Source organism: Sceloporus occidentalis, unplaced genomic scaffold (assembly GCF_023333645.1).
Source record: "Sceloporus occidentalis isolate IW3139 unplaced genomic scaffold, rSceOcc1.0.p SCAF_219, whole genome shotgun sequence".
NCBI classification, from domain to species: domain Eukaryota; kingdom Metazoa; phylum Chordata; class Lepidosauria; order Squamata; family Phrynosomatidae; genus Sceloporus; species Sceloporus occidentalis.
This window is the reverse complement of record NW_028317199.1, coordinates 52,639-69,921: the sequence shown is the minus strand read 5'-3', so window position 1 is coordinate 69,921 and position 17,283 is coordinate 52,639. Positions and strand designations below refer to the sequence as shown.

The following is a 17,283-nucleotide window of genomic DNA, read 5'->3' as shown; positions in this document are numbered from 1 at the left end:
TAATCAGTAGGAAGAATCAAACTCGCCATAGTACACACCGTTACACATTTATTTACTGTATAGAACGTAATCATTTGACTAAACAAATATTTTATAAGCTTGGTGTGAAGCTAGTGTCCACCATCCTGCTTCTTCATAAACTCTGCATTTAGAAGTATAATGAGGTTAAATTATTATAAAACATGACCCAAACATTACAATGACATGCTTCTCATAATCACCACACTTATTGGCCACCATTAAGTCAAATAACATAATGCACCAAATTAAATAAATGTTTAGTAGGGAATAATGTGTGTATCTGACATGCTGCTCTCTTTATACCCGGTCTGGTAGGATCTGTTTGCCCTGGATCTAGAACCATACAGATACAGCGGAGTCAACATGACCGGATTCCGGCTGCTTAACATCGACAATCCTCACGTTGCATCAGTGGTTGACAAATGGTCCATGGAGCGTCTCCAGGCGCCACCTAAACCTGAGACCGGACTACTTGACGGCATGATGACAGTGAGTAGTGATCAATGTGCATGGACAGAAATATAATGAGATGTTTTACACGTGCCTGGAGATATTTCCACAAAGTTCCCTGAATGACTAGCGGGTCTCTTATAGTTTAATGATACCGTTACCAATCCCTTGTTTACACAGGGTACCGGCGGCCAACAAAGCCCTAGGAAAATGGGCTTGACTGAGTTTATTCAAAATAATACATCTTGGACAAAACATTCATAAGTTCTCTACTGTGTTCCAGGACAGCACCAAAAATGATATATTAGTCTTTAACGTATTATAAAGAAGCAATAGGCATCAGAACATTAAGAAAACATAAACAGTTACAGGGGCGCCAACAATGTGGTGACATCTGTGGTTGAGGGGATCCGATGAGAGATGGTGTGGAGGTTAGGCTTCCTCCTCGAGACTGTCAATGGTGGAGTAGTCGTTAAGCAAGCTGAGGATCAACCTGCAAGGAAAACTACAAAGCATCTTTAACATGACACATTACGAGCTAGGCTTCTTCAATGGTGCCCTCAGTGGGACCTCCTGGAAAAGTAGCCAATCGATGGAAATAATCATTAGGCCACAGAGGATGAAGGGAGCTGCAGCTTCTCCTTCAGAAAAGTGCTTCTTGTTTTATCTTAAATTACTTTAATATGTATTCTTTTTGGCGAGGCTGTCTTGGACGTTATATTGTCTATTTAAGTTCACGGGAGGTCTATTAGACCGAGCTCGGTAGAAAGTTGCCAGTAGCTCGTATCCAATATACCGTATCTTCAGTTACAAGTCTTGGCTATAGTCACGTTACTCAAGGATCCTTGACAGGTCTGGAAATCAAGGAGGATTTTTGTTGTTCTAGAATTATTTATATTGTTTCTATTTTTCTATCCCTCTGGATTTACGGAGAAGATGTATGTCGATGGGCAGACAGCTATGTTACTGTATCAGCGTTGATCTGTCTTTCTATCCACACACATTCATTTTGGGAAAATAAATGACTTTTTATGGTTTTGAGCTGATATTCAGTATCCTATTAATATTTACAGTACTTCAGTCTGAATTATTTACAGCCATCTGTCAGGATATGTCAGGAATCAGGATTCCTTTGCTTGTCTGTATGATTTCCGCCAACATAACATGTGATAAAATATCAAGGAACAGATAAGCCGAAATAACCAGTAAAGAGATCCATATTTAAATAGATAAATGTAGCATTTTGCAACTTCTTTTTAAAATGGGTCTACCAAGTTGATCCTCAGCATGGATGAATTTGAGAAAAGGTTGCTTTTACCCCAAATGCCCTAAAGTCTAATGGCAGAAGTGCAGAAATATATGTAAATGTTTTACTGGTCCATGTGCTTCCAAAGCTTGCAGCTGAGGTTCACTAATGACCCCAGTGTTTCTTCATCAGCATAATCACAACATGAAATGTCATTCCTCCGCTCTGGGGTGATGGTTTGCGGGGAGGTTCCACCTCTTTGCGGATGTTTTTTACAAAGAAAGAGAATATTCAACATCAGTGGTTGCACCAACTTATTGCTTTACTAAAAAACTATTGTAAAAAAATCGAATTACTGGAGAATTTGATGTTTGGTTAAGCTTGCGGGGAGTTGAAAGAAAATGCATGAATGAACTTAGAAAACACCTCTTACCCATCTGTTAGGGCTATAAAATAAATCGTGAAAAAATGGTCACAGACAAGCAAGGTCGACTAGTAATAAATAAACTAGATAAAATACCTTTCATTATTATAGCTTTCTTCCAAATCTGCATCGTATTTGGTATGACCACATGTCTAAATAGTTAAAAGAAAATGTTTTCAAAAAATGTAGAGGACCTTTTTGGCCTTGAAATATAACAAGCATATTAGCTATACCGTATATCTTGACAGGCGCATAGTCGAAATGTGGGCCCCTGGAAAAAAGACCCCACCAAAATACCATTCCACCCAAATGAAACACAGACACAGAAATGTAGTGGAAAATTATTTATAAGTCCACAGCTTGTAAAAACATGAACAAAAATCATTGTCATACAAAACCATAAAATACAAATAGCCCGACACCACCCACACCATGACAATGACCCAAAATAAATTAACAGTGACCAAAAAACATAACAATAAAGTGCCAATAATTTACATTTCCAACTCCAAAATAGGGGTATACCCAGATACCCCTACACCCCCAGGTTCTGAGCCACAGACCAGCTCGAAACCTACAAAAAACCACGACCAGCAACCTTTCATTCACTTTCTCCACGAAAACCCCCATTCAAGAATTCCAAAACTTGCCACTCCGCCCCGCCGCTGTGACCAAACGGGAAACCCCCCCCCCAAACTCAAAATAGGGAGGGAGGGTGGGACAACAATCCGGTCTGACAAGCAGATTAAAAGTGAGTTACACAAAATGGATGCCACCTATTTATAACACCCAACCCCTAACCTTACTGACCAATGAAATTAAACCAAAACCTCTAAGGCCCACCTCCTAGCACTGTCAAGGCCTCCTCCGCTAAGCTGTGCTTGCTCCAATGGCTTCAGGTTTCTCTTGTACAAATGTAAAGCTATTGTTGTTGTGTGTGTGTGTGTGTGTGTGTGTGTGTGTGTGTGTATAGCCAAATACTCATGTCATATTTCATTTTTTTATTTTGTTTTTTATTTTTCTAATTATTTTTTTTTTTTATATATAAAAAGAGAGCATCACATATTATTCTGCTCCTATTCTTGGAAAGCCTAGGACCAGCCCTTAAAGGGAACAGCAGATATTTAATCAATCAAGAGACGTTTCATCCAGGTTCTATCCGTCCTCGGAAGTTTACTTGTTTCCTCCTTTGTCATAATGAGATCTGGCATTGGAATGGATGTGAAGGGATATACATTCCCCTTATGTCATTCTTTATTGTATCTATCTCCTTCTGTCTACCCTTTTGTGTCGTGGGCCCACCTTTCATTTTTATGTCAGGCAGATGTTTGATGCTGTTACAGCGCGCTGGGTTCGGAGAAAGAAATGTCTTCTCTTATTTCCCCATTCTTACAGGATAACAACATCGGAAATCAAGTCTTTCCCGTCTAATGAGGCGTCATTACATTATCTTAGCAGCTTTTCTTCCTGTACTAGACTACCATTCTATGGAGTTATGCGAATAAATAGACAAATATTTTATGATTATTGCTACTGTTATAAATTAAAATGCAAAATAGGTACTTCTAGATCCCTAGTACAAAAATAGTTCTTTAGTGTTTGGTTTATGTTTGTGCGGCTTGCTTGGTTAACCCTTTAGTTTTTAGATAGATGAAGAACCCCAATGCTTTAAATAAGGGATTGAATGAGAAAATTGAGCGATCAGCATCAATTCCTGCGGAGTTTACTCAAAGGGGCAGTTGGGGAAATAAGAGGTCTACCCTGTAACCAAACCAAACACATATGCTTGAAACAAGCACTACATTACTAACCATAACAAGGGGTGCACTATTTCAGTAAGCACTAATGCATATACGCGGTATCAGAACGGACAAGAACCCAACAACATATTTCCCCGTTCCTTATGAAGTCTGTGTTGGCTGCCCATGCTCTGTAGGACAGGAAAGCAGTCAGAACATAACCTCCTATGCGTTGGGGGATCCAAGGGAAGGAAGAGAGCAAGATAACTGTATTATTAATTTCTGAAATTCAATGTTGCAGAATGAACCTCATATACTCCTTTATCAATTTACTTGATAAGTCAGTTAAACCCTTAATCAAGTCATTTATCTGCCATCCAAATACGTTAATGTAGGACATCATGTTTGGTCACGGGTAAATGTTTTTGCCAAGCTCTACCTGGGATCAGTTGGTCTCTTTTTCCTGGTCCAGCCTCGTATCTTGGTAATTAACCACAAGACCTTATACAACACAGTTTCGGAATTACCCTTGTTCCATAAAGGGCATCAGGGAATAGGTACTCACTCCATTCTCATTTAATAAAATTAAGCACTTGCATACATTAGCATTCAAAAGGGTACATTGGCATTCATGCAAGATGGACTCCAATACATTTTTTATAAAATATATATATATATATATATATATATATATATATATGCATTAAATAACAGAAAGGTCCCTTGAACCAATTCTCTGTTGCGCTGGTGTACTCATCTGAAAATCTGAATTCAATTATTCATTCAATATTTTAACTAATGCAAAAAAAAAAATCTCGTAGATCCAGATTTACCAAGTGTGTCTGTTTTTACCCTTAACCCCTTCAATCCCAGGGGTTTTTGGTACCTCAAAGCCCAGAGCAATTTTGCCATTTTTGGGGTATGTCGGTTTAGCGATGATTCTCTGTTCCTGTGAGTAGTGTACCCATGTAAACTATATATTGTTTTTTCAAGGAGAGATAGAGCTTTCGTTTGATACCATAGTTGGGTGATTAGCTGAAAATTTAGAATGAGAAATTTAGTAAAAACTAGCGAAGATTAGAAAAATAAACTAATTTTTTTTACATTTTCCCTCTGAATCCTCACAAAATTAGGTAAAGTGATGGAAAATCCCCTCCAAGTTTATCAATTCAGGTGTCCTGATTTCAGAAATACCTAATTTATATAGATTTTCCAGACTTTCCCAGCACCAGGGAGCGTTCTATTAGGTGTACAATTTTGTATAATTTTTATGCCTATGGCTTAACGGGTTTGGGGGTTGTGAACGGGGGAAGGAGGGTTATACTGGCTAGATGTTATGCTAGGGCAATGGGAAGTAAGGTTTTTTAATAATTTTTTTATTATCTATTTTTTTTTTAATTTTTATTTTATTTTAATTTTTTTACATTTTTTTTTATTTTTTATATATTATTTTTACACAGTAATGGTTAGAGGTCCTCCTAGGGACCTCCTGAACATGTCAGTGATGTCACAATGACATCACAGCCCACATTATAATTTTTTTTTGTATTATTTATATTAATATTTTAATGATTTATTTAATATTATTTTTAAATGAATAATCATTTTTTTTTTTCTGCTTTTCCCCTACAGGACGGGAGGGGGAGTGAGAGAGATGGTTTCTCACTCCCCTCCCCGCGATCCCCCTGCACCGATCACACTGTGATCTCTATGCAGGTCCTCACAGACCTGCATAGAGATCGCAGCGTCTCTGTGCCTCATCGGAGGGCAGGATATCCCCGCAGGGGATATCCTGTCCTCCGATGACCTTCCGGGTTACGTCAGCAGTGACGTAACCCGGAAGGGAATGCCCGATCGCGCGTTTGCAACTGCGCGATCGCGCGATCGGGCAGTTTACCGGCAACAGCTTACCGGCTTTCATGCCGGAAGCTGTTGCGGGAGATCGGACAGCAGAAAGCCGGCAAAGCCGGCTTCTGCTGTCAGTGGGGAGTCCAGGCTGTCAAACGACAGCCTGGTCTCCCGTGCAGCGGCAGGGATGTGTCCCTGACGCTGCACGAAGGGCTGGACGTACCGGGACGTCCATAGGGGTTTCTTTGTGGGCGTTTTTTGGACGTCCCGGTACGTCTATAGGGGATTGAAGGGGTTAAGGACCCGTAATATAAATCCGTTGTCTCCCGCAGCCATGAATGTCCAAGTTAATCCCGTTTGCAATTTGCTTTTATCTTCAGCAATATTCATTTGTTCTTTAACTTCTCTTTAACCCTCAGTCTATTGATTAAGAATTGCTGATAAATTCAGATTGCATTCAACTGCCAGCAAACGCTGACTGCTAGAATCATAATGACTTCAGAGAGTAGGAGAAAAGGAAAATCAAGCCAATTAGTTTTCAGTAGACGATGGGATGGATAAACACAAACATGTCTAAATGGCAGGCTTGAGATGTAGGTCTATTTATCAAGCATTCAAAACTTGAATGTGTGTTTTTTTTCGTTATCTGGAACCCAGAATCTATGTAAGAACGTAAAATCACTATATTTTTGCCATTAACCAGCAGACTTTTGCCGATACTCCTAATAAATTGGGAATATATCCGTGTTTGTTTAGTTAGAACTGTAAATTGTGAAAAATGACAGATCCGCTAATCAGATGGGGATTGTTTGCTGTGAACGACACTGACGGTTTGAGTATTCTAATAAAATGCAGTCTATATGTGTGTTTTTTAACAGACGGATGCGGCTCTGATGTACGACGCGGTTTATATGGTGGCGGTTGCCACCCAGCGAGCTGCGCAGATGACTGTAAGCTCTCTCCAGTGTCACCGACACAAACCCTGGAGATTTGGACCTCGATTCATGAACCTCATCAAAGAGGTAAAGGATATGTTTCCTCAGTTTCCTTCCTACCAACACTACCATTCCGTACCTTTCCACCCTGCATTTTATTTCACGCTGAATCATTAACTTTAACTGCAGGTATAAACACTCATGAGATTTGGATCTTATTTAGAAATTAGGTCAGACATTTAGATTTTTTTTTTCTTCAGTCATTTTTTTTTAAATATCAATTTTTTTAGGTTTTATGCCCAGTTTCCTTAAAAAAAATATTTCTTGACATCATTGAATGCTGTCAGCTCGCACTTTTTGACAGTGGTTTGTGGCGTCTTTAACAAAAAGGCTTTTTATTGGGCCAACAAATAAAAGGATAATCTTAAGAAGAGACCTGTGAAGGCCCAAAAGCTTTTGTGACCCAACATCTTCTGTGTTGGCCACAAAAAAGCATCACCTTTGACTACAGCTGTAACCGTTTTCGAAGTGGAACGAATAAAACGTTCTTGCAAAATATTCTGCATCGCATTAGAATCTAATAATAATAATATATAAATATATAATTTTTCATAAAAATGAAAAAAAAAAAAAGAATTTGGAAGTCTACAATATCCCTTTAGGAAGGAAAACACTCTATGCTGCCGCTGCGTGATCGTGTTACTGACAACTGAGCAGAAACAAAACATCAAGGTCACTTTAACTGTTGTCGGGAGAGAACATATTACTGCTGGTATATCATTTAGAACTTTTTAAATGTGTCTTCATTCATTTTTAGGACTTTGGGACTAGGAAGTTAGTTTCTAATTGCTTTGTAGATAATTAATTTTATTATATTGTTTTGCTCCATAAAATACCATTAATAGGCTTATACTATTTATCCTGGGAGACTGGTGTTCTAATTCCTAATAAGAGCAACATGAAAATGCTTGCATGCATTAGTAATCATTTTACTTGCCTTGTGGGGTGAGAGTTCAGACAGCAGCATTAAGGACATTATATTCTATGAGCATCATCGGGTATGTGGTAGGGTTGAAATAAATCTATTAAATAATAAGAAATGTAGACTTAGTCTGGTATCAGCGTTAAACTACTAAATATTTGATGTAAAATATTTCCAAAATATGTCCAAAATGTATTGACATTTAGCTGTGTCTTCTCCATTGCTTATTACACAATAATTAAACATTATGACCCATGTTAATGTGGCTCTAAGCCTTTAACTCACCAGTGGACATCTGTAAATATTACACAGGCATGCAATAAACTCATAAAAAAGACCTTTATCGATGACAACTTCTGGGCTCTTAATTGAAACCATGACCAAGACCATGATCCTTGGCCATCTTTGAAGTGTTTATAAACATACCCCAAACATTTCACTTGTTAGAATTGGGGTATAGTCAGAGTTGGGACCAAGGCAGGACCATCTACCTACCTGACCACCTCCTGAGGTATCAGAGCAGAACACTGGAATGTGGTGTCATATTGCGATGCTCTGCTTCAGTACATTGCAAGAACCTGTGATTGAGGTCGGTGTTCCAAATGCACAGACCTTGATCAATTGCACAGCCTGGTGCGATGGTCAAGATCTACCTAACTGGCCATGATCCCCACTGCCCAACAAATGTGAGACAGCAGGACAGTGTCCAAAAACTGGTGCTGCCCACCAAAATGAGACACTGGGAAGATATGTATGAGCACCAAGAACTGTGACTTGTGTGTTATTTCTATTATTTTTATAATGAACATAGAAACAGTATTAGAAGACAGATCGCAATCATTCACCCCAACCAGTCTGCTTGTTTCTCCTGTAAAGACTCACACCTTAATTGGTCTTTGGTCTTGTCTTAGATTCAGGATAGCCAAATCCATGTAGGTTTAAATTCCCTGTCAAGCAACATTCATCACATGCTTGACAGGTAGAATATTTATAGAAAGTCGCTGTTAGGACCCAGGTCAGAGAACAATGAAAGACTGTGTAATAAAGGCTTATCTGCTACGTATCAGTATATTGTCCACTAAGAAAAAAAAGCATTATAAAACTCTACCGATGTTCTCTAATTATATTTAAATAATTTGTGTTTTCATACATAAAATGTCCATTGAGGTTTAATGTAACTTGGTCCCAGGAGGTGAACATATATATATATATATATATATATATATATATATATATATATATATATATATATATATATATATATATATATAATATGTATAAACATATAATAAACTGGACTTTGTTTAGAACAAATGTTTTTAAATAAGAATTAAACGCATCTCAAGTGCTGTAGGAAAATTTGGTTCGTGGCTCAAAATCCTGGATCCCGTGTTTCCTGCTTCTGAATTTCTAAATATCTCTGGCAATACAATCTAAGTTTTTTTCATGTTATCGTATTTTCTAGTATGGTTTCCTAATTATTTTATATTGTTTGTAACCTTACTATTTTCCATTTGTAAAGACTGGCTCTCTCAAATTGCTTTTTTTTTTTTTCATTTGTCTCATTCATCACTTGAATTTGACAATAAAAAAATGTTTGTTAGCGGAGGATGAGTAGCAATGACAGACCTGACCGAAGTAATTTTAATTCAAATATGCTACAGCGTAATTAGAAAAGCTTTAATTGAATTCCCATCGTTATGAGAATTACCATCAATAAAAGCTCAGATGTAATTATTCAAACTTTGGCATAATTGCTGAGGCAGTCATCTTTCATAGCTGAGACATATGTGATACCAACCATAAATCTGGCCAGTGATTATAAAATAGTTTTGGCTTTATTTTATGAAATATGAAAGCACTAAAATCACATCTTCTTCTTTTTTTATTGCAAGACTCCTATTTTTTCCCCTGTGTTTTTTTTTCAAACCAAACTTTTCCTGGCTTGAACTGTTTAAAAAATATATTTTTTAACAATTGATTTATCAGCAATGGATGAGGGGACTTCCTGAAAAGTTTCTATTCATTAAAATGTCATGCACTTGGCGCCGATGTTTAAGTAGCCATGTTCCCATCCAAGATACGATCTTAGTTGAGTTGGACTTTAACTCTGTAGTTAAACTCAATGGGAAATCCAAGAACCTTGGTTACTCTTTTACTCTTAGAGAAGCTGCGGATTGGTCACAGACCAATAAGCAACTTTGTCATGACTGTAGTAAGAGCCTGCGCATTTCGGTTGAAAAGCAAGGGTTTCCTCTTAAACTGAGATTACCTCTATGGGGAGCCAAGAACCCTGGTTATTATTGTGCTTTTGATCTTTGAGAAGCCGTGGATCGGTCACAGATCGATGTGCATTTCAGTGGAGATACAAGACGCCGCTCGTGAATGGAAGTCTTGCGTATACAATCAAACACCCGAGAGATGAACAGAGGGAGGAAAGGAAAGATGGCGCCCCCAGTACACTACAGGGTTTTAGAACAGTTTCTTATAGCGTTCTCGATACACATCACACAGAATGCCACCATGTACAGTGTACGGGTTTAAAAGTCTGAGCCCAGATTTGCCAGCAGTTTGCGTACGTAGCTGGCATTATGTTGAGTTAACGTTTGCCTTTATATATTTATCTCTTCCTCTTATCCCTAGGCACGATGGGATGGTTTGACCGGTCGCATCACATTCAATCGAACGGATGGTCTCAGGAGAGATTTTGATTTGGATATTATCAGCCTCAAGGAGGATGGAATGGAAAAGGTATTTAATATCCGTCTTTACTGTTCCCTTTATGCATTATATGGCAAATCCTTATTCTATTTTGCTTTGAAAGATACAACATGCAATATAAAATATATATTGTGAAGCTTGTAGTATATTAATATAAAAATTGTCAATATACAAAACTAACAATAACTGGAGTGCGCAGACGTACTGGTACAGAAGGAGAAAAGGCCCCTGCTTTTATTAACATACAACCCATTCAGCGTGACTGTTGCTATGAATGACCTTCTCCTTCACACTGAATTTTAATGTGTAATGTATTCCAGAAGAATGCTGATGTCACACACAAATCCATATCTCCCAACAGTCCGAGTTTTCATTGGGCAGTCCCAATATTCAGGCACTCTCCCGCCGTCTTTAGTAGCCGGCCCACGCTTTGGCGGGCAGTAGGGATCATGGGCCTGTTGGGGAGATCTCCTTACAACACTCTGTAAGGTCCAAGGCTGGCCCAGAAGATTTGCACGGGAGGTGATGGCTTCATCATCAGAAAAAAATGCCTGGATCATTTCATGTGAATATATAAACTATCCTGAGAAAACAAAATGAAATGTAAAATAGTTTAAACTGTTTCTGACTTTCCAGAATTACATCAACACATAGCTTTATTTGCTGGACTCTCAAAATCAACTTGTGGCCAGCGATGCATTCACCTTCTGTGATGCCCTAGGCAGCACCCCGATCTGCCCCCCCTCGTCGGAGTCTGTACTGCCTTATAAAGCGCACTATGGAGCGCCTGGATATGACATCATATCCCTGTGCACCATGTCTTAAAGGTGCTCAGTGCCTTTTAATTCGGACTATATAGTGTAAAGGGGTCAAAGACCTCCCCTGTAAACGGCTCATTGGGCGGCGGGATAGTGGGGGGCCTCATCAGCCAAGAGACTGATCTGCCCCTTGGTTTGGGAGCAGGGGGACAGCCGCCCCCTCTGGACCTGCCCCCTAGGCCTAGTCGGCCTGGCCCAGAATACGTCACTAGGTGTGGCAAGGGGAGGAGAAGGGCGGAACTGGAAGTGGGTGGGATTGGAGTCATGATCACCTTCCTTCCCACCAGCCACCTCGTGGTATTGAGCTTCAGAGTGTGGGGGCTGCGACGCGACAGCGCAGACGTCCATTGATTTTACAGCTTCCTGGGCTGATCAGGGGAAATTAGAGGATCCCGAACTGGCCCATGAGCCCTACTGTCTGCAAAAGCAGGACAACTGGGGAGCTAACCAGGACCCTGGACAGTGCCTGAGAATCAGAACCAGGACTGTTGGGAGGTATACATTTCTACTCTAAAACTCTGTAATGTAAAATTGCGACTGATAACAAGGGAATACCTTAATTACTGCAATGATTATAAACACAGCAAGAATAATTCAAATTTTTATCATCATACCCAAAAATCCCCCCCATAAACATGTATAACTAATACCGAATCCATTTGCTAACTCTGCTTTCATCAGAATCAATGACTGTCACAGCTAAAATCTGGAAGAGCAATGTTCCCAGAATTTGATAGTAAAATCCACCTTCTTTGGACATGATTAATGGGCGATGCCTTCAGGTTGACACGGAATCATTTTGAACTCTGTTGTAACAAAGCCCTTCTAACCGCTCCTCCCAGAATAAAAATAAAAGCACGCAATTAAAACTGCAGCTTTAACACAATCACAGAGGTCAGTACCTTGGAGAGATTAGTGTATGGAAAAAATATTTCTTTCCATCAGCTACTGCGAGTCTTACAGCTTCTCTGAAAATGACCTTATAGACATAATCATTCCAATGGATAAATATAAAGGCAGTCACATGTTATCACAACTAAGCTTTGGATTTTACACCAATGTTTCATACGTTAATTTGGTTAAAGCGTTATACAGACTTTTATTCATCTCACGGTTACATTTAAACCAGTACATGGTTACATTGTAGAAATACACAAATACATATAAAATGTTCCAATTTTATTTTTAGTTTGATTGATTTAAGGACTCTGGAAAAAATCCAAATGCAGAAGAAAACAGAAATAGTATGTATTAAAGATTCTCCTCAATTTTACAGAATACTCAGTGTGTATCCAATCATTACTCTCTAAGACGGCCCATGACATTGGGGCAGAAGCTATAGTAGGTAGATATGGCCATAAAAAATACATAATACTCAACGTTTTGTTGGTCTATATGCCAGCTTCACCAGCAGAAGATCTCGGAAATAGCCAGTCATGTGATGATAGGGATGACTGTGATCTCTGGAATTGGGTATTGGACTGGTTTGAGAACATCTTATTTTAGGATTGTGCAGCTATGCAGTGGGTGATATATAGGAATGGTTATTATGTATGTGAAAAGAAACTATGATGTAATGATATCTCTAAAATAGATGTCATGCAAGGTGAGATGGGAGAAGAGTTTCATGAGATTTTCAAAGACACATCAAATTCATCTACATTCTTCTGGGTCTCTAATGGTGTAACTTTGTTCCAAATCCAACCTAGTTTGGCTGGAACCTGTATCCCACAGTCTAGCTGTAATGGTACTGTGCGATATTTATCTAAAAGGGACAATGTTTGGTTTAGGGAATTGATCCGAAGTGATCTCACGTGCTGTTCTCATGTGATACAGTCATCCAAATATATTACCCCGTTAGCTTTCTGCTGTGCTGGTATAACCGTCGTCTCAGAAGTAAGTCTTCTTTCCGGCAAAGCGCTGAGCTTTAGATCATTGCTGAGGTACGCCGGCTCCTGGTGTTTGAAGAACATAAAGAAACAGCTCACGACATAACGGAATATGTTGGGTTGAGATGTTTCGCTTTCTCCATTCAAAGGATTCCTCCAGAAACTTGCAAGCTTTTTGTAGTTGTTTGTAGAATTTCCGATGTTTTCATTTAGGTTTCCGGTTATTTCCTATCTCGAGCTGTAGCTGACATTAATATCAGATCATTTAAACCCATTCCTCTGTGTTATCCACTATCGCACCAGTGAGAGTCTCAGCCTCGCAAACTAGCAAATCAGGTTATCTCCAGAAGACTGTTATTCATTTTGACCTTTATTGGTCCTAATAACATTTTTTTCGATGCAGTTTTTGCCATACATATAAAAATAAATCATTGCTGGTTGGAGGTACTTAAAAGAAGATTTCATCAAAAATTACAAAAATATATATTTTTATTTATTATGTCCCCATGTACTATGCTTGATTTTACGCTCCTAATTCGCCATACCGTTTTTATAAAGGTTATTGAAATAAACTGAATTAAGATCGCCGCTCCATGTTTGACTTTCAGAAGCGTAGTACATACAGTATGTATACCATGTAGCCTATGGATCCGCATTTTCCAAGGGCATTGTTTTGTGCCTTTTGTCTCGGCGCATTTACCCATCTATATGACTTACAGGACATTAATCTTTTTTTGTTTATCCTTCTCTGGATGTCAGACGTACGGAAGATATTTGCGGGAACTGCAAAAAGTCTCATTTTCCTCTTGTTCTCTCAACAAATTCAGTCTTCTGTCCAGTGTGTGGATTAATCTGTTTCTTATACTTTCCCATTTCACGTTGGCTCAATGACAACACCAAAAATACATTAGACTAATGGCTTTAGCATCGACTTACAGCAAACAACAGAAGAGCACACCGGCATTCCGGGCTTACTTCAACGGCAGTGGACTACAAAGCCCATCATGTTTAACAGACTGCATGATCGGAGTTTATTGCAGATGACAGACCTTTGCTTGTCCCTGCTCCGAATGTCATCATGATTAGCAGGCATAGTGCTTAGTAAGCAATGTTGGTTTATCTTCCATTGTTTTTGCCAGGGTTGGAGGTAGGGTGCAGAAGGGCAGGTCAGTGTGGCTTAATAGAAGCCCCATCTACCCATGACTAGGCTTTAGTTAAGCTTTCTGGCTAAGTCCCTGCCTACAAAGTCTTGGAATGGTTGACAGTAACTAATGGGGCTCCCAGGGGCTCAAATCGGTTCTGTCTTTGGCGAGGGTATCCCAACACCTGGACCGTAGGTGGTTGACGCACTCTTTTAGTGTTTCATCCACATCAAGATAAGTGCGAAGTGTACAAAATGAGAAAAAAAGCACAATTCAGAGGAAGCTGAGAAATTGTATCAATGTTCCTTAGTAATCATCATTTAGTAAAAGGAGGAGATGGAGGTATTTTACAACACAATACAATTTTCGGTAGAAAGCACTGCAACTCTGTCGTTTATGTAAAGGTAAGACCTCGGTAGAATCTGAAGCAATCTCGTAAATACCAACACGTTTCGTTACAGAATTATACTTTAAAAACAGAACGACAATGCAGAGATTTACTGTTAAGGAAAGTATTTTGTTTTCTTGGCAGATTCTCGTAGAACTGAATGCAGAATAAATGTTCCGGTATTCAGCATATGTATAAATTACAGCTGCAATAGTATAGTTTCTGCCTTTTTTGGACGTTTCCCAGATCCCTTCTACTTCGTTTTATTTGTCAATTATTTTCAGAGCTGTGGGTTGAGACAAATGTTTGGCATAGGATGACTGCCAGCTCTGAGACTGATGTAGGGGGCATCTACTGCCAGAAAATCCTCTTTAAGTAGAAGGGGATCAGGGCGGCATGCTTTTTTTTTGTAGCTAATGGTACCGTTTGATGGGCCGACCACCTAGAACAGGGGTGTCCAAGTTTTTTCTGCAGTGGGCCACTTCATCAGAATTGTATACGTGCGCGGGCCGCACTCATTTTTCACTGTGACAAAAAATATGGCCTTTAATAAAATATGCAGATTAAAATAAAGTAAAATGACACAAAACCTTTACTCTTCCTCTCACTGATTTCTGGGCCTTGAAAGTTTTGCGACTACAAATTCAGGATTCCCTAGATTTATTCTAGGGATGAACTAAAATGAAAATTCTGGACCAAAACATTCAGGGTTCGCTTAGCCAAATCCGAAAATGACCCCCACCTTTAAAAATAATAATAAAAACTCACATGTTTAATAAAAGTAGGTAACACGCAATTGGACAAAATTAGCAATATGACTTGGCATGATAGGAGTGTGATTGCTGTTAGCCTAGGCAACCAGTAAATGCTGGTACCTAGGCATGATGGGACTGTGCTCGCTGTGATTGCTGTTAGCAATCACACTCCTATCATGCCAAGTCAGTCAATACACGCTGGTACAGGATGGCTGTAAGTGATGTGCAGACCCCATACTGCTGGCAGCATCAATACACAAGGGGGGCAGCTAGCCAGGTTTCAGCATGTACTGGCTGACTTGGCATGATAGGAGTGTGATTGCTAACAGCAATCACAGTCCCATCATGCCTAGGTTCCAGCACTTACACATCCATCCAGTAAATGTTGGAACCTAGGCATTATGGGACTGTGATTGCTGTTAGCAATCACACTCCTATCATGCCAAGTCAGCCAGTACATGCTGGTGGCTGTAAGTGCAGACCCCATACTGCTGGCATTATCACTACACAAGGGGGGCAGCTGGCCAGGTTTCAGCATGTACTGGCTGACTTGGCATGATAGGAGTGTGATTGTACAGCAATCACAGTCCCATCATGCCTAGGTTCCAGCACTTACACATCCATGCTAACACACACACACACACTCATTTATTCATATAATCATTAATTCACAGATTCATTCCCTCAATCACACACACTCATTCAAACACCCTCCCCACCCCCTTACCTGTACTGCAGCTCCCTCGATGCCGCTCACAGACTTCAGCAGGGGGCGCGGCCTCCCTCTGCCTTCTCTGCTAAAGCACAGAGGAAGTAGGAAGTCACGTGAACTCCGCTTCCTCTGTGCTGTCCAGAAGACCCTCCCACAAGTAAGTAGCAGGGCTTGAGGTGCGGCTCGTGTAAGATCGGTTGCCCTGGCTGCCGATCTTACGCGGGCCGCACCTCGAGGTCTCATGTTGGACGCCCCTGACCTAGAAGGTAGCAATTGGATCTAAGTAAGTAATATATTCTAGAGAACTGACTTTCTAGATGTGCTCAAGATCCCAAGACCATGCGAGACATGTCATAGCGTTAAACACTTGAACATTTAGTGGCCTCTTTGGGGTGTAGAACCCAGCGAGCTCTATGCTGTGTCCACAGAGGTCTAAGCTTGACCAGAAAGTTCCACTCAAAAGAGCCTTGATCACTCTTTTATCTATTGCATTTCTCCTTAAACCTTTTCTCCCCATACAACTCGAGAACATTGAGTTAAATCCCATAAATATGGGGCGGCATTTCCTTGGGGGAGGTAAATCTAATGGCTGTTGCTCCATAACTACATCGTGATGAATGATCCTGATTCCAGTGTCATTGGGATGTAGATGTAAGATAGGATATAATATTGCACCTTAAAAGTATTTCAAACTAAAATCAGTATATGCTAGAAAATGAGGGCAAATGTCCCATTATATTGCAACCCAGTTTCACCTGTATTTGACCAACCGAATTTATATTGGGATTTCTTTCTGTAGTGCCTACTGGTGTTTAGGGACAAACTTATTAAGCTTATTAGAATACCTGGGACATCTCCAGACTTCATCTGGAGACTCCAGAAGACCTTCAGGATCTCAGTACTTGCCCACTCGCTGCCCGCGACCTACCCACGTCCGGCTCACATTACAACTAATCTCTACTCCTTTCATGTGTGGCCAGTCCTGTCCCCTCATCTCAGCTATGAGATGGAGACCTCTGGGGGGCAGCCCTGCAAGATTCCCCCGTATGCATATTAGAGCGAAGGGGCAAAAAAAGCAGATTGGCAATGAAAGGGGTTAAATCTGACAATGTATAGCTGAGTCAAACTAAGTTATTATTGGGGAAATATTTGGTCTGCCCTTCATGTAATGATGAATATTTTAATCCTATTTGGGAAAAAAAATTGCATGCTT

The 17,283-nt window shown here is 39.8% G+C and overlaps 1 protein-coding gene across 1 annotated transcript in view; it reads left to right on the top strand.

Annotated features, from left to right (window-relative positions):
- The window catches only part of LOC149277293 (glutamate receptor ionotropic, kainate 1-like), an 85,698-nt gene that overhangs the window by 27,934 nt on the left and 40,481 nt on the right, over nt 1–17,283 (top strand). The window contains exons 5-7 of the mRNA XM_089503070.1: nt 337–510; nt 6,607–6,750; nt 10,289–10,396. Of these exons, the coding sequence (XP_089359196.1) occupies nt 337–510; nt 6,607–6,750; nt 10,289–10,396 (426 nt within the window). The remainder of the gene's footprint in view (nt 1–336; nt 511–6,606; nt 6,751–10,288; nt 10,397–17,283) is intronic.